Genomic DNA, 18,681 nt, shown 5'->3' on the forward strand with positions numbered 1-18,681 from the left:
AAACCACCCCTTTCCAAGCTGCGTGAGAACACCGATAACATCACGACTTTTTTCCATATTAACGCAGGAATATTTACGCAGAGCCGGCAGATACATGATAAATGATAACAGTTCGTTTTAATATAAACGCTAAAAACACATTCGACTCTGATTCTCAACATAATACACTTTTATTTACCCATAAATTATAAATATAAATTATAGCTTTAAGTAAATTAAATATAACGCAAATAACAATGCAACGAGTACTAATAAACACATTCTGTTTTACACAACATAATTAAGGACACATTTTTATGTACTAGGTGTTGTTATAGAAAGTTTATATACAAATTAAATATAAAACATTGGAAATTAGACCTAAATATTATTTTACCAGCCTTTAATTCAATTCAATTCAATTTTATTTATACGGCGCCAAATCACAACAACAGTCGCCTCAAGGCGCTTTATATTGTAAGATAGATCCTACAATAACACAGACAGAGAAAAATTCAACAGTCATGTGACCCCGTATGAGCAAGCACTGGGGCACAGTGGGAAGGAAAAACCTCCCTTTTAACCGGAAGAAGCTGGCTCTGGGAGGGGCGGCCACCTGCCGCGACCAGTTGGGCTTTATTAATTACTTAATAAAAACAAGTCCTAATTTAAACAATAATAATTTCCATCTCCTGAGCTGTAATTAGATGGGTTTAATCAAATTCTGCAAAAATATTCTGTTTTTGGTTTGATATTACTGAAAGTGTTCCTCATGAGAGGAGCCGCACCAAGGCTCATTTTCACCCTCATACGCCCAGCTTAGGGTCACAACAAGGACATACTACCACACACGTTTACATGCTGTTATTTACAATACTGTGCAAAAGTCTTCAAGGTTCAAGGTTCTTTATTTGTCACATGCATAGTTATACAAGTATAACACACAGTGAAATGTAGCCTGACACGCTCCTCGACAGATATATATATATATATATATACATATAGTATATACACAAGTCTTGAGCCACCCATCGTTTCTTTATATTTTGTTTCTTGTAATTCTTTAGAGTGGGCTTGAACAATGATTCATCAGGTTTAATGCGGTCATATAAATGGACCATTGTGTTTTTCTTTCCTGCTCAACATTTGGCAATAAACCCCATTCTGATTCTGATTCTGATTCTTTCCAACTGTTTCTCTGTCTCTACTCGGGGACTGTCTCCCAGTGCTGATGTTTTGGAATTTTAATTAGGTCTTTAATACTACTACTACTAATAATAATAATAATAATAATAATAATAATAACTATTTTCTTTTGTTATCATTATCTATTTGAAGACTACCCCTGTTAGTTAATTTGAGCACAGATCTGTAGCTGACTATAGGCAGGAACAGAGATGTGCAAACACATGCAATATCAGCAGCCCAGAGTCTGGATCAAAGGCCTAAATGAAAAACTCCGTCAGTACAATATTTACCAAAGATTGCTGTTGTTCACAAGACTTACAGCTTTGCCCAGGAGCCTCAAACATCTGCATGTAAAGACTTTAAACGGCCCGAGGAATTTCATTTATATTTTAAAACTAGTAAGTCGGTTGGCTGGAAAACAGTTTTATAGAATAAAACCAGCTGTTTGATATGTATGACGGAAATACAGAAATATTTCTTAAGGAAGTTCTTCAGTATTTATGCAGACAAGTATCTACCTTCCTTTGGCTCTTTATAAAACAGTTGTTTATACACTTCTGTGCACTTGCAAAACAGTTAAACATGGATATGATGTGTAAGAAACTGGGCACATCTCATCCAAAATTGATGGTGTAGTTGGGGAGCTAATTATAGTAAAATTGTTTTTTACTTTATTGCATGGCTGTGAAGTGTCCACAGTGAGTGATGATTTATAATGGACTGTGGTTGAGGAAGGGTTGGGTTACTACCCGGTCAAGTCACCATATAATTTTCATAATCTGTTTGCCTGTCTTTTTGTTCCCATGCAGCACGATGTTTGCTGAAAAACAATACAATGCACTGAAGGATGTGCAGAAGCATCTATGCTACTGTAGTCATGTGGACTGAGGGCGGTTATGGGAGAGACATTTATACTTTCATGGGTTATATTGCTGTATTTTTTATTGAATGAGAAATTACATGTGAGGATAACTGGATGAGCGAGTACAAGGTTTAAACGACAGAGAGAAATAACCTCAGCTCATTCACAGAAAAGTTGTCTGATTCAGCTCAACAGAGCCAGCATTGTTTACAAGAAGGTTCAGTCAACTGTAGCCTGAATGTGAACCGAGACTGTAGTTCAAATTTCTGGCCTTTAGCCACAAAACTGCACCGTACCAGATAGACTGACAGGCTATGGTATCTTGATTTTGAAAGCATTAGATCCAAGCAAAATAGCTATGCCTGGTGAAGTGGGATGTTCCTATTATACTCAAAGAAGTCATATATTACCATATAAATGGGAATGTGTCTGTCTGGTGCTAGACGTCTCTTTTGCCAACTGATGATGAGGATGCAGCATCTGGAAGGAGATCAGCAATGAAGGAAGAAACCTCCTGATATTAGAAATGACCCTGAAGGGCAGGCAGTCGATATGAAGCAGAAACCCGTCCATAATAGAGGAGAAGACGCAGCAAGCTGCCAGTTTGGCTGGTGCTGCAGAATGAATAAGAGATAATCAAGATGGTAAACTCCCAGGTCAAAGAGCACTCAAGAGAGTATTATGGGAAAACTAGCTTTCCCTGGTGGACTCTGTGGTTAAGACAAAAAAAAAAAAAAAAAAAAAAAAATAGAAATTTCAGTGAGACGAATGCAGCTGGTCAAAGCTTGAAGGCTTAGCAGATGTTTATCGCTGCTTCACGTTCGCCTGTTTTGTCTGAAACCATTTGCACTAACCCTCTCATGTATCTGAGAGATGAGACTTTTCACACCTATGTCAGAGCAGACTTATAGTGCCAACTTTGAGGTACCACTGATGCATTTTAAAAATGCAACTGTCATCACACACATCAGCTGCTAAAATCAGCAATGTTTCTTAGGTGTGAAGACTTTCTTAAACAAACATTCAGCTAATGGTAGAGCAGCTGGTTTGTTTTTAGAATCCCCATTAGCATGAGCTTTATCTGTAGCTATTATAAGTGTCCGTATGCTTAAAGGAAACCAATTATGCTCATTTTTAAACCTCATATTTTCATTCCTGGACTCTGTATGCTCCTTATTTATCTTAGCAGCCCCTCAATCCACCCAGAGTAACCAGCGGTTACCATTTGAGGGCTCCGAGTCCACCCACTGTCAGAAATAAACTGTTCTAGCTGCTCCGTTTTTAAGGTCAACCACCCTTCTTCTGCTTGACTGCACTTTTTAAACGAAAGAAATAAACACAGAGTGGGTGGGGCTTCCTCTGCTCACCTGGTTCTATTAAATTCAATATAATTTTATTTATACAGCACCAAATCACAACAACAGTCACCTCAAGGCGCTTTATATTGTAAGGTAGACCCTACAATGATACATACAGAGAAAAACCCAACAATCATATGAACCCCTATTAGCAAGCCCTTTGGCGACAGTGGGAAGGAAAAACTCCCTTTTAAGAGGAAGAAATCCCCGACAGAACCAGGCTCAAGGAGGGGCGGCCATCTGCTGCAACCAGTTGGGGTGAGAAAAGGAAGGCAGGATAAAAGATGACTCAATGACATCACACAGAGCGGAGGGCAGAAAAAGCTGGTCAGAGCAGTGTGACGGTGGAACTGCTGGCTCACATGAATTATCTGTCTTTGAAACTCTGGCCCCCTCTAATATTAGCATCCACCACTGCAACAGTAAGGAGAGCATAATAAAGCCTTTTAATTTCATCGATTATGTCATGCCCTCGAGTTTAATGCCAATTACCTTCAATAAGAGTCAGCCCTTTATTTCAACTACGGCCTACATTTTCACATGAAAGCACTAGCTCGCTCTGTTAGCACAGAATCTGAATAGAAGCAGATCCCTCTGCAGTTTTCAGCACAGAGAGAGAGGGGAGGGGAGACCTCTGTGTGTAAACATGTTTGTGTATATGCTGCTGTATGTTGAGGAGAGGGGGAGATGGCAGCTTGCCACAGTGAACTCTCTGACCAGCCCCCCTCCCCTCCAGCTCCCTCAGCAGCTCTGAGGCCAGCTTCGGGATGAGAGCCATGCGCAGCGAGGCTCAGGCACAACTCAGCCCAGCCAACTGGAACGCAGTCGCTATGTAGATTTCTGGGATCTTTCACAGTGTGTCAGATTACAGCGAGCCTCGTCCTGCGCTGCCTGGCTGGAGCATCCTATGCTCACGCTGCCATGCCAAGGCCTTTTTGGGATCCACGTTTAAGTGTCAGCAAACACACAGTCACAAATTATAAGAGGATGCCAATTAGACACAAGACACACGTAGACTACAAAGTGGAAGCTTTTAACTACTTCCCCTTGCAACCAAATGGATCCCCGAGGGTGTCGCCGAGCACACGTAAGGGTTTACTGATGAAGAGAAACAAAGAAATCTGGGACACCGCATGGATCTAAATATTTCTAGTTAATCTGCTGCCTTCATGGACAAAGGCGAGGCATGCCAGGACTGTGTGGAGGCTGGGGAACCCAACAGTGTGAGGCTGCTGCCATCCAAAGGATAGCTGCTGTATTACAAACCAGTCGATTCAGTAATTGTTACCAAAATAAATAAATAAAAAAATTAATGATTTCCTTAATTAGAGAAAGTGCTTCAGTAATTTGAACTTCCACAAACATGTTTGAAAGCTTTAAAAACAAATTTTTAAAAAATGACTTCATCATCTGTATGATTAAATATTCCTGACCCCATGTGGAAACAGCAGGAAATGTAGCACCATTACAATAAAGGGCAACAACAACGGATTCAGAATTTCACAAATAAAGATTTGAAAGAATTTTATTATTGAAACAAAGATCATCTCAGTCCCAGTCCCTTATGGTTTTCAAAAAGCGTGCTTTGGGTTTTAGCGCCAACATTTCACGACTGTCCTCCAAAGCCCTCTTTGCTTATACAGCAGCATGTATATACTGAAGGGAAAAGAAAAAGGGAAAAAAAACAAACAAACTATACAAACAGATCATTTTGGCACAATCAACTCGTACATGGTAATCCTGTGCTGGCATATTATTACCAGTTTGCTCTCCATTGGATCAAAATATCTTTCACTGATAAACTCATTCACGATGGATTTTGACCAGAGGGAAATACAGTAATCATTTCTGAATCTTTGTAGAAAACAAGGTACAGTAAGAGTGACTGAAAGTCTTTGTTAAAAGGTGTAACGCTCGGTGTTGCCGAGTGTTGATACCAGTAACAAAACATTCCTCCTCACAGACTTCCGAGTCCCAGATCCAGCCTCGGTCTGAACCCGGCAGCATTTCTAAGCTCTGAACTTCATGTAGTGTTTGCATTAGGAGCAAGATGAAAATCTGAAACCTGACAAGTCCAGTGTGAAGCTCTGACCCCTCTCACAGGGAAACACTGAAGAACTTCCTACTGGATAGTAAATCAGACAAAATTAATGAGAACTGGAAGCGGGGAATTCTGTGACAAGTTCCTTTGCCAACATTTGGTAGAGCGTTTTGTGTCATCCCACTCAGTAAGCACTTTGGTATACATGCTGGTCAGAGTCACGTCTACTCGATTACATGATAATACAGTCGGACTAGGCCTCAGCGTGGAGTTTAATATCCTTGGGCAGTTTTTTTTCTTCAAGTAAAGATACAAAGACTGTTCATTGTAACTCATTCATAAAGCATGCACTCGGATGGACAAAGAAGTGTGTTGATTGGACAAAACCCCAAGGTAACAGCAAGATCAGAAGAAAAAGTGCAGATTCTCCATATTCACGTAAAAAGATCGATATAAGAAACGCACTTGCTGACGGCGCTCGACGTTTCTCGGGCATCTCGACTCGATGCTGACCCGGGAAACTGATTTTTTGGGTCGCTCCCTGTAAATACTTGACATCACACTTGGAAAAAGGCAAAAAGTGGTCCTCCTCTGAGCAGGAGGTCCACCGGGCTCCACTCGGAAGATGAACAAAAATGGCTTCATCTTAACAGTCGTCTCAGATGGACTAGCATGCGGGAAGATTAGCAGACAAAAACAAAAGTAAACGTGATCTGAACCCAACTGAAAGTGATAATGGTGCACAAGCCGAAACTTCCAAAACTTCCCGGAGATGAAAAGAAAAAGGCTGTAGGTCTGCATCCCGTCTGCTTCAGCTTACAATTCAAGGATCTTCCGTAGTGCGAAGAAGGGTAACACTGACACCGAGCTCCTCAGAAAACTCGGACACATTCTGTTGCTACAAAAGCCGTAATAAACGGGAAAGACGATTCATTAACAGCAGAGAATAGTTTCTCACTGACACAATAACTGAACCACAACTTAGGACCACCGCAGGAACTGAGCTCGGGAGTTCGTCCTGAAGGACCGCAAACCCGAGCCCCCCCTCCTTTAATACGCGTGCATATGATTTTAGAAATGAAAAGCTGAACGCACAAACCCGCGTGTGACCGTGCGCACCGGTTTCAAATGAACAGTAATATCTGCATCTCTTTAAAAGAGATAAATAAAGAGAATAAAGTTATCCCAAAAGACTGACAGACGGGCAAGGCAGCTTCTGGATAAAATACAGGCAGACATTCAAAATGTGAGAACAGAAGCTTTAAAGTACTGATACAGAGGAGTGTAAAACAGACTCCTCCCCCATTTTAATATCCAAAATAAATACAAAGAAATAGGTTCGACATCTCAACCATTCATTTTTCACTAAGTGGGGAAAACTTTTTCATCATTCGTTTAATTTTTTCTCAACTCAAAAACAAATTCATTGCATTTGGCATTCAATCTGCAGCTTTCATCTCCGTGTCCCTCCTGTTCCCAAAGCAGGAAAAAGAATTTGGAAATCTCCCAAGAACGTGGCAAAGTTTCCATGTTTGACACTTTCACATCTCTGAACTATAAGCAGGGTGTGTAGAAAAACAGATCTGCACAGAGCCACTTTTTCTGGATGCACACCAGGCTTCGCCTCATCTCCACAAAAGAAAAAACAAAAGAAAAACAGAGCGTGTCCCGCTTGGTTCCCACTAGAGCCTTTGGCCCCGATGAGAGGAATACTCCCTTCATGGCAATTTTTTTCTTCTTCTTCTTTTCTCCCCACACAAGCAGAATCTGGAGCTTTCCACCATCTGCTTGGCTTCCAGAGATAACAGGGAACACAGTCTAATAACCACTTTTAAAGTTGCTGTTGATCGTACTCCGCAATGAGTTTCTTAATGTGCGCCAGTTTGTTGTGTAGATATTCACAGCGGTTCTTCTCTTGGCTGTAGTTTGGATTAGTCTGCAATGGAAAAAGCACAGCGTCAGAATCTGATAAACTGCTCACACACTTCATCATCAGCGTCAGTCAGAGCTACAACCTACCTTTTTTATTTTACGATACTCTTGAAGTATTTGATTGTGAACCGTCTGTTAAAAGAAGGAAAGCGTTTAAGTCATTCGTCTTCACATTAAAGGTAAAAGCGTCGTGTTTATTATACGGTTACTTGTGGTGCCGTGGAATCTTTCGCGTCTCTCTCGGGGTATTTACCTTGTACTTGTCTGTGCCGTGTTGGAGCTGTTTCAGCTCATTATCAAGCACCGTGAACTGCCGGGTGATGCCCTCTATTCGAGCATGTAGTCCCCGGTACTCGCTGTACTCTGCGTTGAAATCATTTTTATACCTTTGACGCTGCTCCGGAGAGCTGATCACTGTATATTTCCTAAGGAGAAGAATACAGAAAAAAATATTACTGAACAAGAAGAGCCCAAACTACCAAGGACACTCCCTGTCTGGGCAGCATTTACTTTGGATTTTCTTTGTTTTTTTTAAAATGTACTTTTACATTGTCTGCAGTAAAAAACAGATGACACAACACACAGCACAGTTGTAAGAGTCAGAGTTTCTCAGTTATAAGGCTTTTGTCAGTTTTCCACAAATAAATCATCGAGTTGACCTCGAAGACCTCAGTGGATGCGAGCCAAATTTGAGTGCTTTGTTAACCTGACCCCAACGTTTTATAAGAATTCTTTCAAAACTGTGTTTACAGACAGATTGACACACAAACTTTACCAGAACCCAGAAATATAACCTCGCTGGCCTCGGTAATTAAAGGATTTTTAGAAAAGGTCCCACAGTGCACATACAGGACACCTCAGCTATTGAGTTCAAGTTGCGAGGAGTGGGAAGAATCAATATCGGCTTTTAAGTCTGACGCTGCGGGAAAAGTGCAACTTAAACCGTAACCCAAAATATGTGTCATCACGTCTGCGTTCATGTTTGAGTTGTGGCTGTGAGGAGGAGGAGTATAATTTTTGTGTCTCAGCCACAGCTATGGAGCCGGGTGGCAAAAGGACGAAAAAGTAATGAGCGCTTTCTGAACACCAGCACGCAACCGTCTCCTTTACGTCACGTCTCACCACCAGTGGGACAGTGAACTATCTCCTCTCCTCATGTGTGACTCACGGTGGAGGCTGTCTCATTTATTCTGATGAGTTTAACAAGAAGAAATTTGTCAAAACTTGAATACTCACAATAAATAGTCTGCCACTTCAGGTGAAGATGAAGGAATACTGGTACTGTTACACATCCCATTAAGATCTGAAACGAGAACACACATTTGAATAATCTCAATGTGTCATCTGTGCAGGTCTCTAATGCAAAAGCAGAGAAACGTCAGTATGACTGTTATTTGTATTTAACTATCATCTTTTCTGCCAGTGAAATTAACAGGCGTGCATTTGAGGCACAAACTCGAACAGCAGGGGTCTCAGTTTGTTCGATAAGAATAAGACTCGTCACATGATGCATCACCTACTCACAGTGATGACTAACTGGAGAGCATCCAAATATCAAGTATCACTTTTATTCAGAAATCCACATCTAACGCAGTAAAATACTGTGTGTGTGTGTGTGTGTGTGTGTGTGTGTGTGTGTGTGTGTGTGTTGCTCTCACCTGTGCTTCTGTGTGGAATACTGTTGCTTTTGAGGTTTCCTAGGCTCGTCTCACAGGCTCTATTAGGCTCCGGCACACACTCGTCACGACTTTTCCTCTCGTTTTCCTGCTCCTTCTCCCTCACCTTCTCTTTATCTTTGCTCTTCTCTTTGTCTTTATGCTTTTTGGACTTCTTTTTAGACTTTGTGTTTAAGGAGGAAGAGCTCTTGTCCCGCGGGGCCTCCAGGACCGTGTGTCTGGGGGAAGATGTTTGAGGGAGCGAAGGCGGCTGACTGAACCTCTCGGGCACCGCCGATTCCTGAGAGTCACAGTCGCGTCCATTGTTGCTGGAGTCATTGCTGACGTCCGACAATGCTTCAAAAGGACGGGGGATGTCGAGCATGGGCAGCTGCTGGGAGCCGGACGGCGTGCCGCCATCTGGCGCTGAACCCACCACTCCCGACTGCGCGCTGCCTGCATCGCCTCTGCCATTGGAAGAGCTGATCTTGCCATTAACCGGGGGTGTTGCAGCCTTGCTAGCGAGGTGCGATATCCTTGGCTTTTTGTTGGCGAGTGGGTCGATGAAGTCGGCAGCGGGCCGTTTCTGGCAAAAACAAAACTGTTTTAGTTTCATACCTTAAAACAGCGTTTGATATGAAATAGTGTTCCAGGTGAAATAAGACAGGGGAGAGACTCTAATGAGAGCAGAAAGCAACATAATGAAAACGACAAGACTACAGAGTATTCGAGGAAGAGCACGCTTAGCAGCAAAGACACAATGAGGACTGAGCTTCCTTTTCACAACAGCAGAGATTAGATTACAGACAGCCCTGTTTGACCCAGTCCACTCTGAAGACTTTGGGAGTGGCAGACTCGATGACTTTGTTTGCTCTCCTGACTTGGTGGTGTGAAACAAAGGCAAAGAGCCAGTGAAGAGCTCAGCTTGAACCTCCCAAGCTCTTCTAATCTTCTCCACACAAAGCACCTTTGACACCTGAGATCAAAAGTCTCCTGAGATGACAGCCGGAATGAAAAGACTTCTTTATGATTAGCCATGATGGAGGAGGCTAGACTTTAAGTTTCATGTTCATCAGTGTGGATATGCCTTCCCATTGTACTGTAGCACTCCCTGATTCAGACCAGACCCAGCTCAGGTTTATGCTGCATTACCTGCTGTGATTCTGTCTTTTTACCAATGCAGCTAAAAATGGAGCCCGGAGGCCTGTGTGTGTGTGTGTGTATTCATATCTTTGTGGGGACCAAAAATTGTAAGTTGACTATGCTTGTGGGGACTAACAACCCGTCATAGGGACAAAATGCTCGTCCCAACGAGTCTGAAGGCAATTTTCAGACTCAAAATGTGGCTTTAGTGTCAGGGTTACAATTTGGTTATGGGCAGGGTTAGGGTTAGGGTATTAGGGTAAGTGGCTAGGGAAAGCATTATGTCAACGAGATGTCCCCACTAAGATATGGAAACGTGTGTATGTGCGCGTGTTTACAGAGGGAGTGAGCGGAAAGGAAGGGGCAAACTGTAGGTGTCTGAGGCAAGAACAGCTGAGTGGAAGGAGCTATTAATAAAGCAGAGCCGCTTCTCCTCCCTCTGCTTAATGGAAGTGTAAATAATGGTAAATTTAGACGTCTGTACAGACCTAACAGGACAGGCAGTATGAAAATATCAAAAAATTGTTTAGGCAGTAAGGTAGGAAAACACAATTTCACGCAGATATAGTATACCCAAGAAGATATTTTGTATAATAACAAAAGTTAAGTATTCATGGAAACGTGTATATTTATTTAAAGATTCTAGGGGAGCTTCTAATATCCCTTAATGCGTAATTCTGACCAGCAGCAACCACTTAAGAAAACATTTACTCCAAAAGGCACTTTGGAAATTCACAGAGGAGGATACTAAGAGGAAACATTTATACTTTTGCAGACAGCCAGATGATTTAGAAAAACCCTCCTTGGGAAATACCAGACACCACCAGACTACTACAACAACAGTCCAGGGGTCAGGCTGCAGTGTTTGGTAAACTGGTGGAAATGGAAAGAAACGCTCCAGTACACACATTAGGTGGAAATAATCTTACCCCTATTCCTCCTGCCTTTCTACAAGGTTGCTGGAAACGTACAAACGGCTTAAGCATGCTTGGGTTACACATTACGCTTTGTATTTACACTGAATTTTTTTTCTGCCTGGTCTGCATCTCAAACAGGGGTTTTCTATTCTTACATGTAGCTTCCTCCGTCTTAACCAGCCATTTATCGTGGTCTGATCGCAGGAAGAGACTCGTTATTAAATGTTCAGTCAGTAACAAGGAGGAGGAGGCAGAGGGAAACGGCAGATGAGGCTTTAGGAAAATGTGTGGAAGTGAGAGACGGGTTAAAGGAAGAGGAGGCTCACTTGAGATGGAGAGCAGCTGGCCAGCTCTTTCGGTGGGCTCTCTGGTGGAGGTGCAGAGCTGTTCTGGGCTTGTTTCCTAAGAGAGTTCATGCACACAGACAGAGACCGAGCCAAGAAAATTTAATACAGTTTATGCATACATGCAGTGCATTAAAACTCTTATCTATCCAACTATCCTGGTGAGTTAAAGCAACATATGCACTGGCAGCAATGAGGGGCTTAAAGTGCAGGAAAGTGATCTCTTTCAACCTCAGCGTTTGACCAGACACTTCCACACCACTAACACGCTTCTCAGGTCTGAAGCAATCATGGGCTCATAAAGTGTCTTTGAAATGACTTAAACCCTTACAGCTTAAAATCCCCTTTTCTAAGCATACACGGCAAAAAACAGAAAAAGAAATCTAGCTGAAATTTATTCTGTGACAAGCAAATTGTATGTACGAGGACTTCAAAGACCTGAGACAGTCACACTGAGAAGCTCAGAGGGTAGCTATGACAACTGAGTGAAGGAGGAGGTACTTGAGAGCAGCATTTAATTATGTACAGAGAAGGCAAAGTTTCAATAATAAAATCTGTGCACATTTTTAACATTTAATGCTTTTTAATCTCTCAGTCACTGCAGTGTGTTTATTTAACGGCTGAACGGTTTTGGCAGCAGCTCGTGCACGATGAGCGAGAGAGTGCCACGACACTCTGAAGTGACAAAGAAAGTGGTGCCGCTGCTCACTTGGGGATGGACACTTGTGCCGGGTTACATTTATAAAGAGGTTACTTTTGCATGCTCCGACAATAACAGAACGTCGATTTAAAGGCAAACGAGCAACATTTACACGCCGACTGTAACTGCCTCCATTACCCACGAATCATTGCACGGCCAGGTATGAACCAGGATAAACGGTGCATGCTACGTGCAACAACGTACACTTTCTGAGAAGCGTAACTACACGTTAGATTGAAGCATCCCACGGCTACTGCGATTGGCCCGTCGATTCTCCCTGTGCATTTCTAGCTACGTTTAATGTTGAAGTACGATATCAGTGAGACGACAACAATCAACGCCTCAGTAATCATCAGTGTCAATATACAGAGGGGAAAAAAGTCACAGGATTTGTTCCTATCGACTGGCACTGCACGTGTAACAGCAGGACACGACAACAATGTTGACCACTTAGGTAGGATACATCACAGGCTCTACAAGGTATTCCCCACAGATATATGAATCAGTCCTTAAAGTTGCTTTTTTGAAGCGGAACCTCAGTCCGCTGACCTGAGCAGAGCTCCAACGCTGGCTTAAACACTAGCAGTAAAAACAGAATTCACTGGACAAACACCACATGTGGCCATAAAAATAAAGACGCATGCAGAGATGCTCCTGCCACAGCTGAGGACTTTATCAGTAGGGGGCAGTTAGGTGCACCTAGTCTCGTCAGTGCCGCACCCTTGTAAAAATCAAGGCGTGTGTGCGTGTGAATGAGAGAGAGTGAGTGTGCAGCTAACACTCAAAGGCAGGCATTAGTGAGAGCAGTGAGACAGCGGGCTGAACCTTGGACAGGTGCCACTTCACACACAGATCAGCATGTGCTGGAACACTTGCATCATGTGCGCCTCACTCATGTTGCTGTGCGACTCCTGCGTGACTGACTGCATTAGCTCCAAACACTGGAGGAGCCACAGAGGGGGAGGTGGTATTTAGGTGGGAGGCTGTTTGCTAGTCAGCTGATAAATTCCCCCAAAAAGAGCTCAAAGTACAGCAAAGACACACAAATGGGCAGCAAGCATGTACGGATGTTAAAAAGAAAATACAAGAGCACACACACGAAATACGACAAAAACTGGAGAACTGCTGCAGTGCATGAGACTGCGTGTTGCATTATGAACACTCAGTGTTAATATCCTGGCTGCCTTCAGGTGTGGGCACAGTTAAGGTTACTGTGGATAATTGGAGCTATTCTGGAGTCCACTACATAAACACAAACTGAGGACTGAATGTTGCTGGTCTATATATAGCCGGTCGGGCGCTCGCTCCCTCGCTGGCTTGCTTTTCCTCGGCGTTCCAGACCATGAGAAACCAGATTTTTCCACCGGGACGGAGGCCAGCAGCTTACGCTGTTAACAAATACAACACTAAGAGGAAATTCAGTGGAATGCAGAAATCTTCCTGGGACACAGAAAGTCGAGCACATTGATACTCCCAAAAAAAAAAAAAAAAAAAATTAAAGAAAATAATTTCAGTCCAAAAATATCCTTATACATGCAACGATCACGTCTCATAAACGACACGAGGAAAATATTAAAGAAAAATAAGCATGCATAGATATTAAACATTACTTCTATGCGCCGTAAGACTTTAAACTCATAACCATCACTCTGGCGCTTAACTCTCGCCAGAAATACAAACAAGGTGCTTTTCAAGATTTTTAAGCCACAACACGTGAGATGAAAGTTCAATCTACTGATCTACCAGAAATGCTGCTGTACAAATGAACACTGCTACAGTATCAGAGCCTTCTAACTGCTGGCATGCTATCCCACTGAACACAGGTACACATATTTATTGTAACTGCAGACTGCTGACGTACCTGAACAGAATTCTCTTGAGAAGCTGCTGGTCTCCTTCTGTGTAGCCTGGCCAGTCCTTCTGAATTTCCTTATACAAAAAGTCCTTTAATGTGAAAGTGTTTTCTCTCCCATTCAGGTTTGCAACCTATGAAAGGAGCAGAAATCTCAGGTGAGCCCAGCTACTATCAAAGTATCAGGAAATCTACATGATGGCCAAGAGTGTGTGTGGGACCTGTTGCAGGTGGCTATCCAGGGAGTCTTTGTCTAATGGCGAGAGACCATCCTTCTGCAACCTGAGGATCAGCTCGGGCTTCTTGTAAGGCTTGAGAGCCAGCAGGTGGACGAGGCGCTCTCGGAGCGGCCTGTGCTGAGTTGCGCTCTTCTTCAGCGTACTGCTCGAGATGATGACGGGTCGAGACGTCCTCCGTAAGGGGGCGACATCTGAGAGTCCAGGTGCCGGTTTCCGGATCTGAACCTTCTTACCTGAGAAGAGTTAAAACGCACAGACTGATGTTACACATTTTAACGGATCTTTCAAAGAGCCGTCTTAGGAAAACCGTCTGCAGTTTATTTACGAGTTACGACGAGACGCTCGTCTTATGATGATTTTAATTATAAGGGGTATTTAGTGAGCTAAGCTGTAATTTATCACAAATAAACACAGTGTTAGAAAAAATGAGTCATCAGGTTGCTTTTTGGTTGGCAGCCAGTGTATTTTATTTTCTTAAGAACAAAAACTGCAATTTCATCACAGCATCTTTGGACAAAGTGGCTGTTAAAGGCTGGGAGAGCTTGCAGATGACTCATAGGTGACGCATTGTGAAATGATCTTAAGTTCAAGTCTGTGTGGCAACACTAAACTTCCAGCAAAAAGCGGTGATCGCCATCTCCCAGTGACACCTTGCTTTCGGATCACCTGGTGAGACCAACAGCCCGTTTGCTTCCTAGCACGCGGACCGAGCGTGCTTGACTCAGAGCCTCATGGTGAACAGGCTCACATTAGATTTCTTTTTTTGTAGGCAGCGAGGCAGAGCCGCTGCGGCTTTCTGCTTCGACTGACACTCAGGGCACTGCGGTGCGGCTCTGATACCAAAACAGAGATTCAGGAAGTGGACGTGTTATGTGTGGATGTGCCTGGGGGCATTTCCTCCTCTGTGTGTTTTTAAAATTACATTCAAGGAGAAATGGATCAGTGCGTGTGAGCCTTTACAGCAAGCACGCATGCTGTTACCGTGAAAGTACACTGCCGTTCAGACACAGGTCACTTTCTGTTAACGCTTCATTCAGATAACCACAGCGAGGAAGCTCAAACAAGCCGTCTGGTCCAGTGAGAACCCATTCACCAGTAGAGCACGGGCCAAGTGTGGGTGTTTGCAGGGAAATATCGCTTCACACGAACCAAAAGCTCAACACTGGTAGTCTTACTAGTATGTGTGAGTAGGAGACTCTGAAAATGACAGACCAACAGTTGGTATTCATGTGTCATAGTATCGCGTTTTCTCACCTACGTATCGTCCCCCAGGCTTGATGACGATGGCGCTCCTGCTGCGAGTCTCCTCCTCAACCTGGGCCATGCTTTCCTTGGCCTTCTGGTAGGAGTCGTCTGTGGCACATACTGTAATCTTGTCCTGGATCCCACCCAAACAATCCAGCTGAATGCTCCCTTCACTGCCAAAACAAAAAAAGAGGTGGTGAGAGAGGAAGACGGAGAATGAATGGACAGAAGTTTGAACTGGAAAAAACCCAATTAGAATCCCTTTTATTGGAGATGGGGAATAAGACACCTGTGATACATTTAAACGAGTCCTACTTTAAAGTATTGCAACAGTGTATTTATAACATTAAGTATTAAAGACTATTTTCACTACTCCACCCCTTCACCGTGCATTCCTGCCCACATGAGAGCCATTAAACCCCCCGGAGGGCACAACTATTATTTTTTCAATTTCCAGCCAACTGTGGGTTCCCACAGTACGACTCACTGCGGCATCAAATCCTATTCTTTCATAGACTTTCCGGCTCCCTTTGATTAGGATTTGGCAGAAAATGAGATGGTGCTAGCACAGTTGGTGGAAGCTGAGCTCTGTCATTTGGGTTTTAGACTGCAACTGGAGGTTGACGAGGATCAAGTCGGAGATTCGAATTAACTCCAGCTGACCCACTTTTTAAAAATACTTTGAGAACAATGGGGTCAGAAACTTGACAAGTACAAGATCCTTGTAGTTCCTCATTCTGTTCCTCCATTTCCTTCCTCTTTGACGCACACATCTGCCGGCATTAATTTGATTCAGTCACAGTTTGCGGACGTTATGTGTCGAGTCTTTCCCACCTCTACTTGCTGGGATGGGCCCGACCACCCATGATTGAAGTTTAAGTGTACTGGAACACTAGATAGCTTAAGTTCTTACCTCAACATTATTTTGCAAGAATATTTTGTTTAATAACTCAATTTTGGGTTAACTCGACAGAACAATGTCGTCACTCAGCTCGCGGCACCTTTTCATATTTAACTGGAAAAAGATGAAGAACGATTGAACCATTTACCAAAGTTCATAAACGTCACAGCGTCCCGGAGCCGAAGCCCCCATTGTCTTCATCTATGCTGCCTGTAAGGTGGTGAATTGAGAGACCTGATGATTGGCCTCAGGTCCCGAGTTCAACAGTATTTCCAAGCAACAGTCTGCCTGAAAATACTCATTAGATAATTAAAGTCCAAAGACTGCTGACTATTTACACATGGTTTAAATATGTTGACAGAACATGACATTACATCTTGTGTTTTTATGGAGTGTTCCTAGTGCCAGTCCCAAGCCCGGATATATGGGAGGGCTGTGTCAGGAAGGGCATCAAATCAAACATGCGGATTCATCTGCTGTTGGAGGACTGACTCCTTGGGTAATACGCGAGCGACCGTAGGCACCTTCGTGTATTTACATAAGAGAAATTAATAAGAAAGCACTGCTTGTGTTTGCGCTCTTCACCTGGTGATGTACTGCTGGATGCAGTCGAAGCTGCCCTGCGGGTTATCTCTGCCCACATTCGACAGGTAGAAAGTAAAAGTTTGGAGTTCGCTTGAATTTTCTGAGCGTGGTATTGAAATTTTCTGTTGAAGACAAAAACAAAACACACGATACATTAACTCAGCATGAAAGTAAAAAATGGATTTCACAAAGGTCTGATGCGTATTACAAACACGTTTAACATTCTTTCCAGACACTTTTCCTGTATGTTGTTTGCATTGCTGTAAACAGGATGTCACTGTGGTACATAATATTTGAGAAAAGAAAAAAAAAAAAAAGCTTATAAAGCTCCAGGGATTTTCTGCTCATTTAAAAACCACGCAAAATGCATGTAAATCTACCACCTTGTGTTTCTACGGCATTCATTCACAACTACAGAGTGTTTTAATTGTTGTCCAAACGCACCACTAAAATATGTTAGCAGAACAACTATAATAGGTATTTCTGCAGTCTGTGGCTTTGGATGTAGTTGCCGTGCGCACATACTACTCTGCCCCCACAAAAAACCCTCCTCCAGCACTACAGGTGTTGGTTATAAAAGACTGAGGTGAACGTAGAATTAACCACCGTCATCTGGCTAATAAGCCTCTTATCATAAAGCAAAGCTTCTGGATACTTTGGTTAAGTAGAGGAAATGGTTTTAGAAGAGAGCCGAGATTCAGTTGTTGCGTTTTTCCTTTAAAGTAGATAGAGCATAACTACAATAGTGCCCAGTGTGAATACAGCTGACATTTTAATGCAGTGCAAAGACGCAGGCTGGTAATCATCTTAAAGGGCAATGTGTAGAGTGAGCGGAGAAAGCACGGGGCGACACCCAAACCTTGGCTTACACACTTCTGATTCACCTCAAAATGATTTTATTACGCTGTGAATTCAACAGCGAATTGATTCGTCGCGTAAAGAAACTTCTTCACTAAAGGAGCGCGAGCAGATGCAGAGGTTTGTATTTTCAGCACATCTGACCAAATTCAAGTGGTGTCACCGCCAAGGACTGTGCATCACACCGAGCCAGTGCGACAAAAGGCTGACGTTACATATTTGGTGGTTTTGGACACTTAGCAGAGGTCCTCTTGATTGGTGAGCAGGTTACTGCTGGTGACCCAGCCTCGATCTGCCTGTGACTCACTGGCTCCTTAATCAAAGCTGGAAGTCACATGCAGGCGGCTAAACCGTTTTACCAAAGACAGAAAGTGTGGAGGCTGCAGGTGACACAATCACCTGTATTTTCCTACCTCTAAAAACTGTTCCATAACTCTGAAAACAGCTTTGTTAACAAAAGGGAAAATGATCATTTACAAATTATAGCACACTTTTTCTTCATTATCTGCATTAGCCCAGTTAATTAGCAGCAGTAACACTCACCACCCTCCTACACTGTACAGCCTGTATTTACAAAGAGAGAGCAGGGACAAGATCAGGTGTAAGAGGAGGGAAACTCAGAAGTTCCTTTCTTATGGAACAAAGTATGACTCAAGTGCACAACAAGATTTATGAAGAGTGAAGTACACCGCCTGCGCTCAGAAAACAGCACAACTGTAAGAAAAACACCCATAAAACCAGCCACACCTATCAGCACCATCTGGTGATTGTGCTCACATCCATGTTTGTCCCGTTTAGGAAATCTGGCCCTATATGTACTCAATGTTCTTGCTCCATTTTGTAATGAGCCCCGGCCCCATCGCTCGTCTTTACAGATCAACC

The 18,681-nt window shown here is 43.0% G+C and overlaps 1 protein-coding gene across 1 annotated transcript in view; it reads right to left on the reverse strand.

Moving 5' to 3' along the window:
* Positions 1 to 4,894: 4,894 nt before the first annotated feature.
* Positions 4,895 to 18,681, reverse strand: part of ell (elongation factor RNA polymerase II) — a 33,658-nt gene continuing 19,871 nt past the window's right edge. The window contains exons 3-12 of the mRNA XM_040040084.1: positions 16,942 to 17,063; positions 15,465 to 15,628; positions 14,193 to 14,443; positions 13,981 to 14,105; positions 11,402 to 11,477; positions 9,019 to 9,601; positions 8,597 to 8,663; positions 7,614 to 7,785; positions 7,448 to 7,492; positions 4,895 to 7,364 (exon numbers count right to left, since the gene is read on the reverse strand). Of these exons, the coding sequence (XP_039896018.1) occupies positions 7,260 to 7,364; positions 7,448 to 7,492; positions 7,614 to 7,785; positions 8,597 to 8,663; positions 9,019 to 9,601; positions 11,402 to 11,477; positions 13,981 to 14,105; positions 14,193 to 14,443; positions 15,465 to 15,628; positions 16,942 to 17,063 (1,710 nt within the window). The 3' untranslated portion in view covers positions 4,895 to 7,259. The remainder of the gene's footprint in view (positions 7,365 to 7,447; positions 7,493 to 7,613; positions 7,786 to 8,596; positions 8,664 to 9,018; positions 9,602 to 11,401; positions 11,478 to 13,980; positions 14,106 to 14,192; positions 14,444 to 15,464; positions 15,629 to 16,941; positions 17,064 to 18,681) is intronic.

The sequence above is a fragment of the Simochromis diagramma genome, unplaced genomic scaffold (assembly GCF_900408965.1).
Source record: "Simochromis diagramma unplaced genomic scaffold, fSimDia1.1 OVJJ01000026.1, whole genome shotgun sequence".
In the NCBI taxonomy this organism is placed as follows: Eukaryota; Metazoa; Chordata; class Actinopteri; order Cichliformes; family Cichlidae; genus Simochromis; species Simochromis diagramma.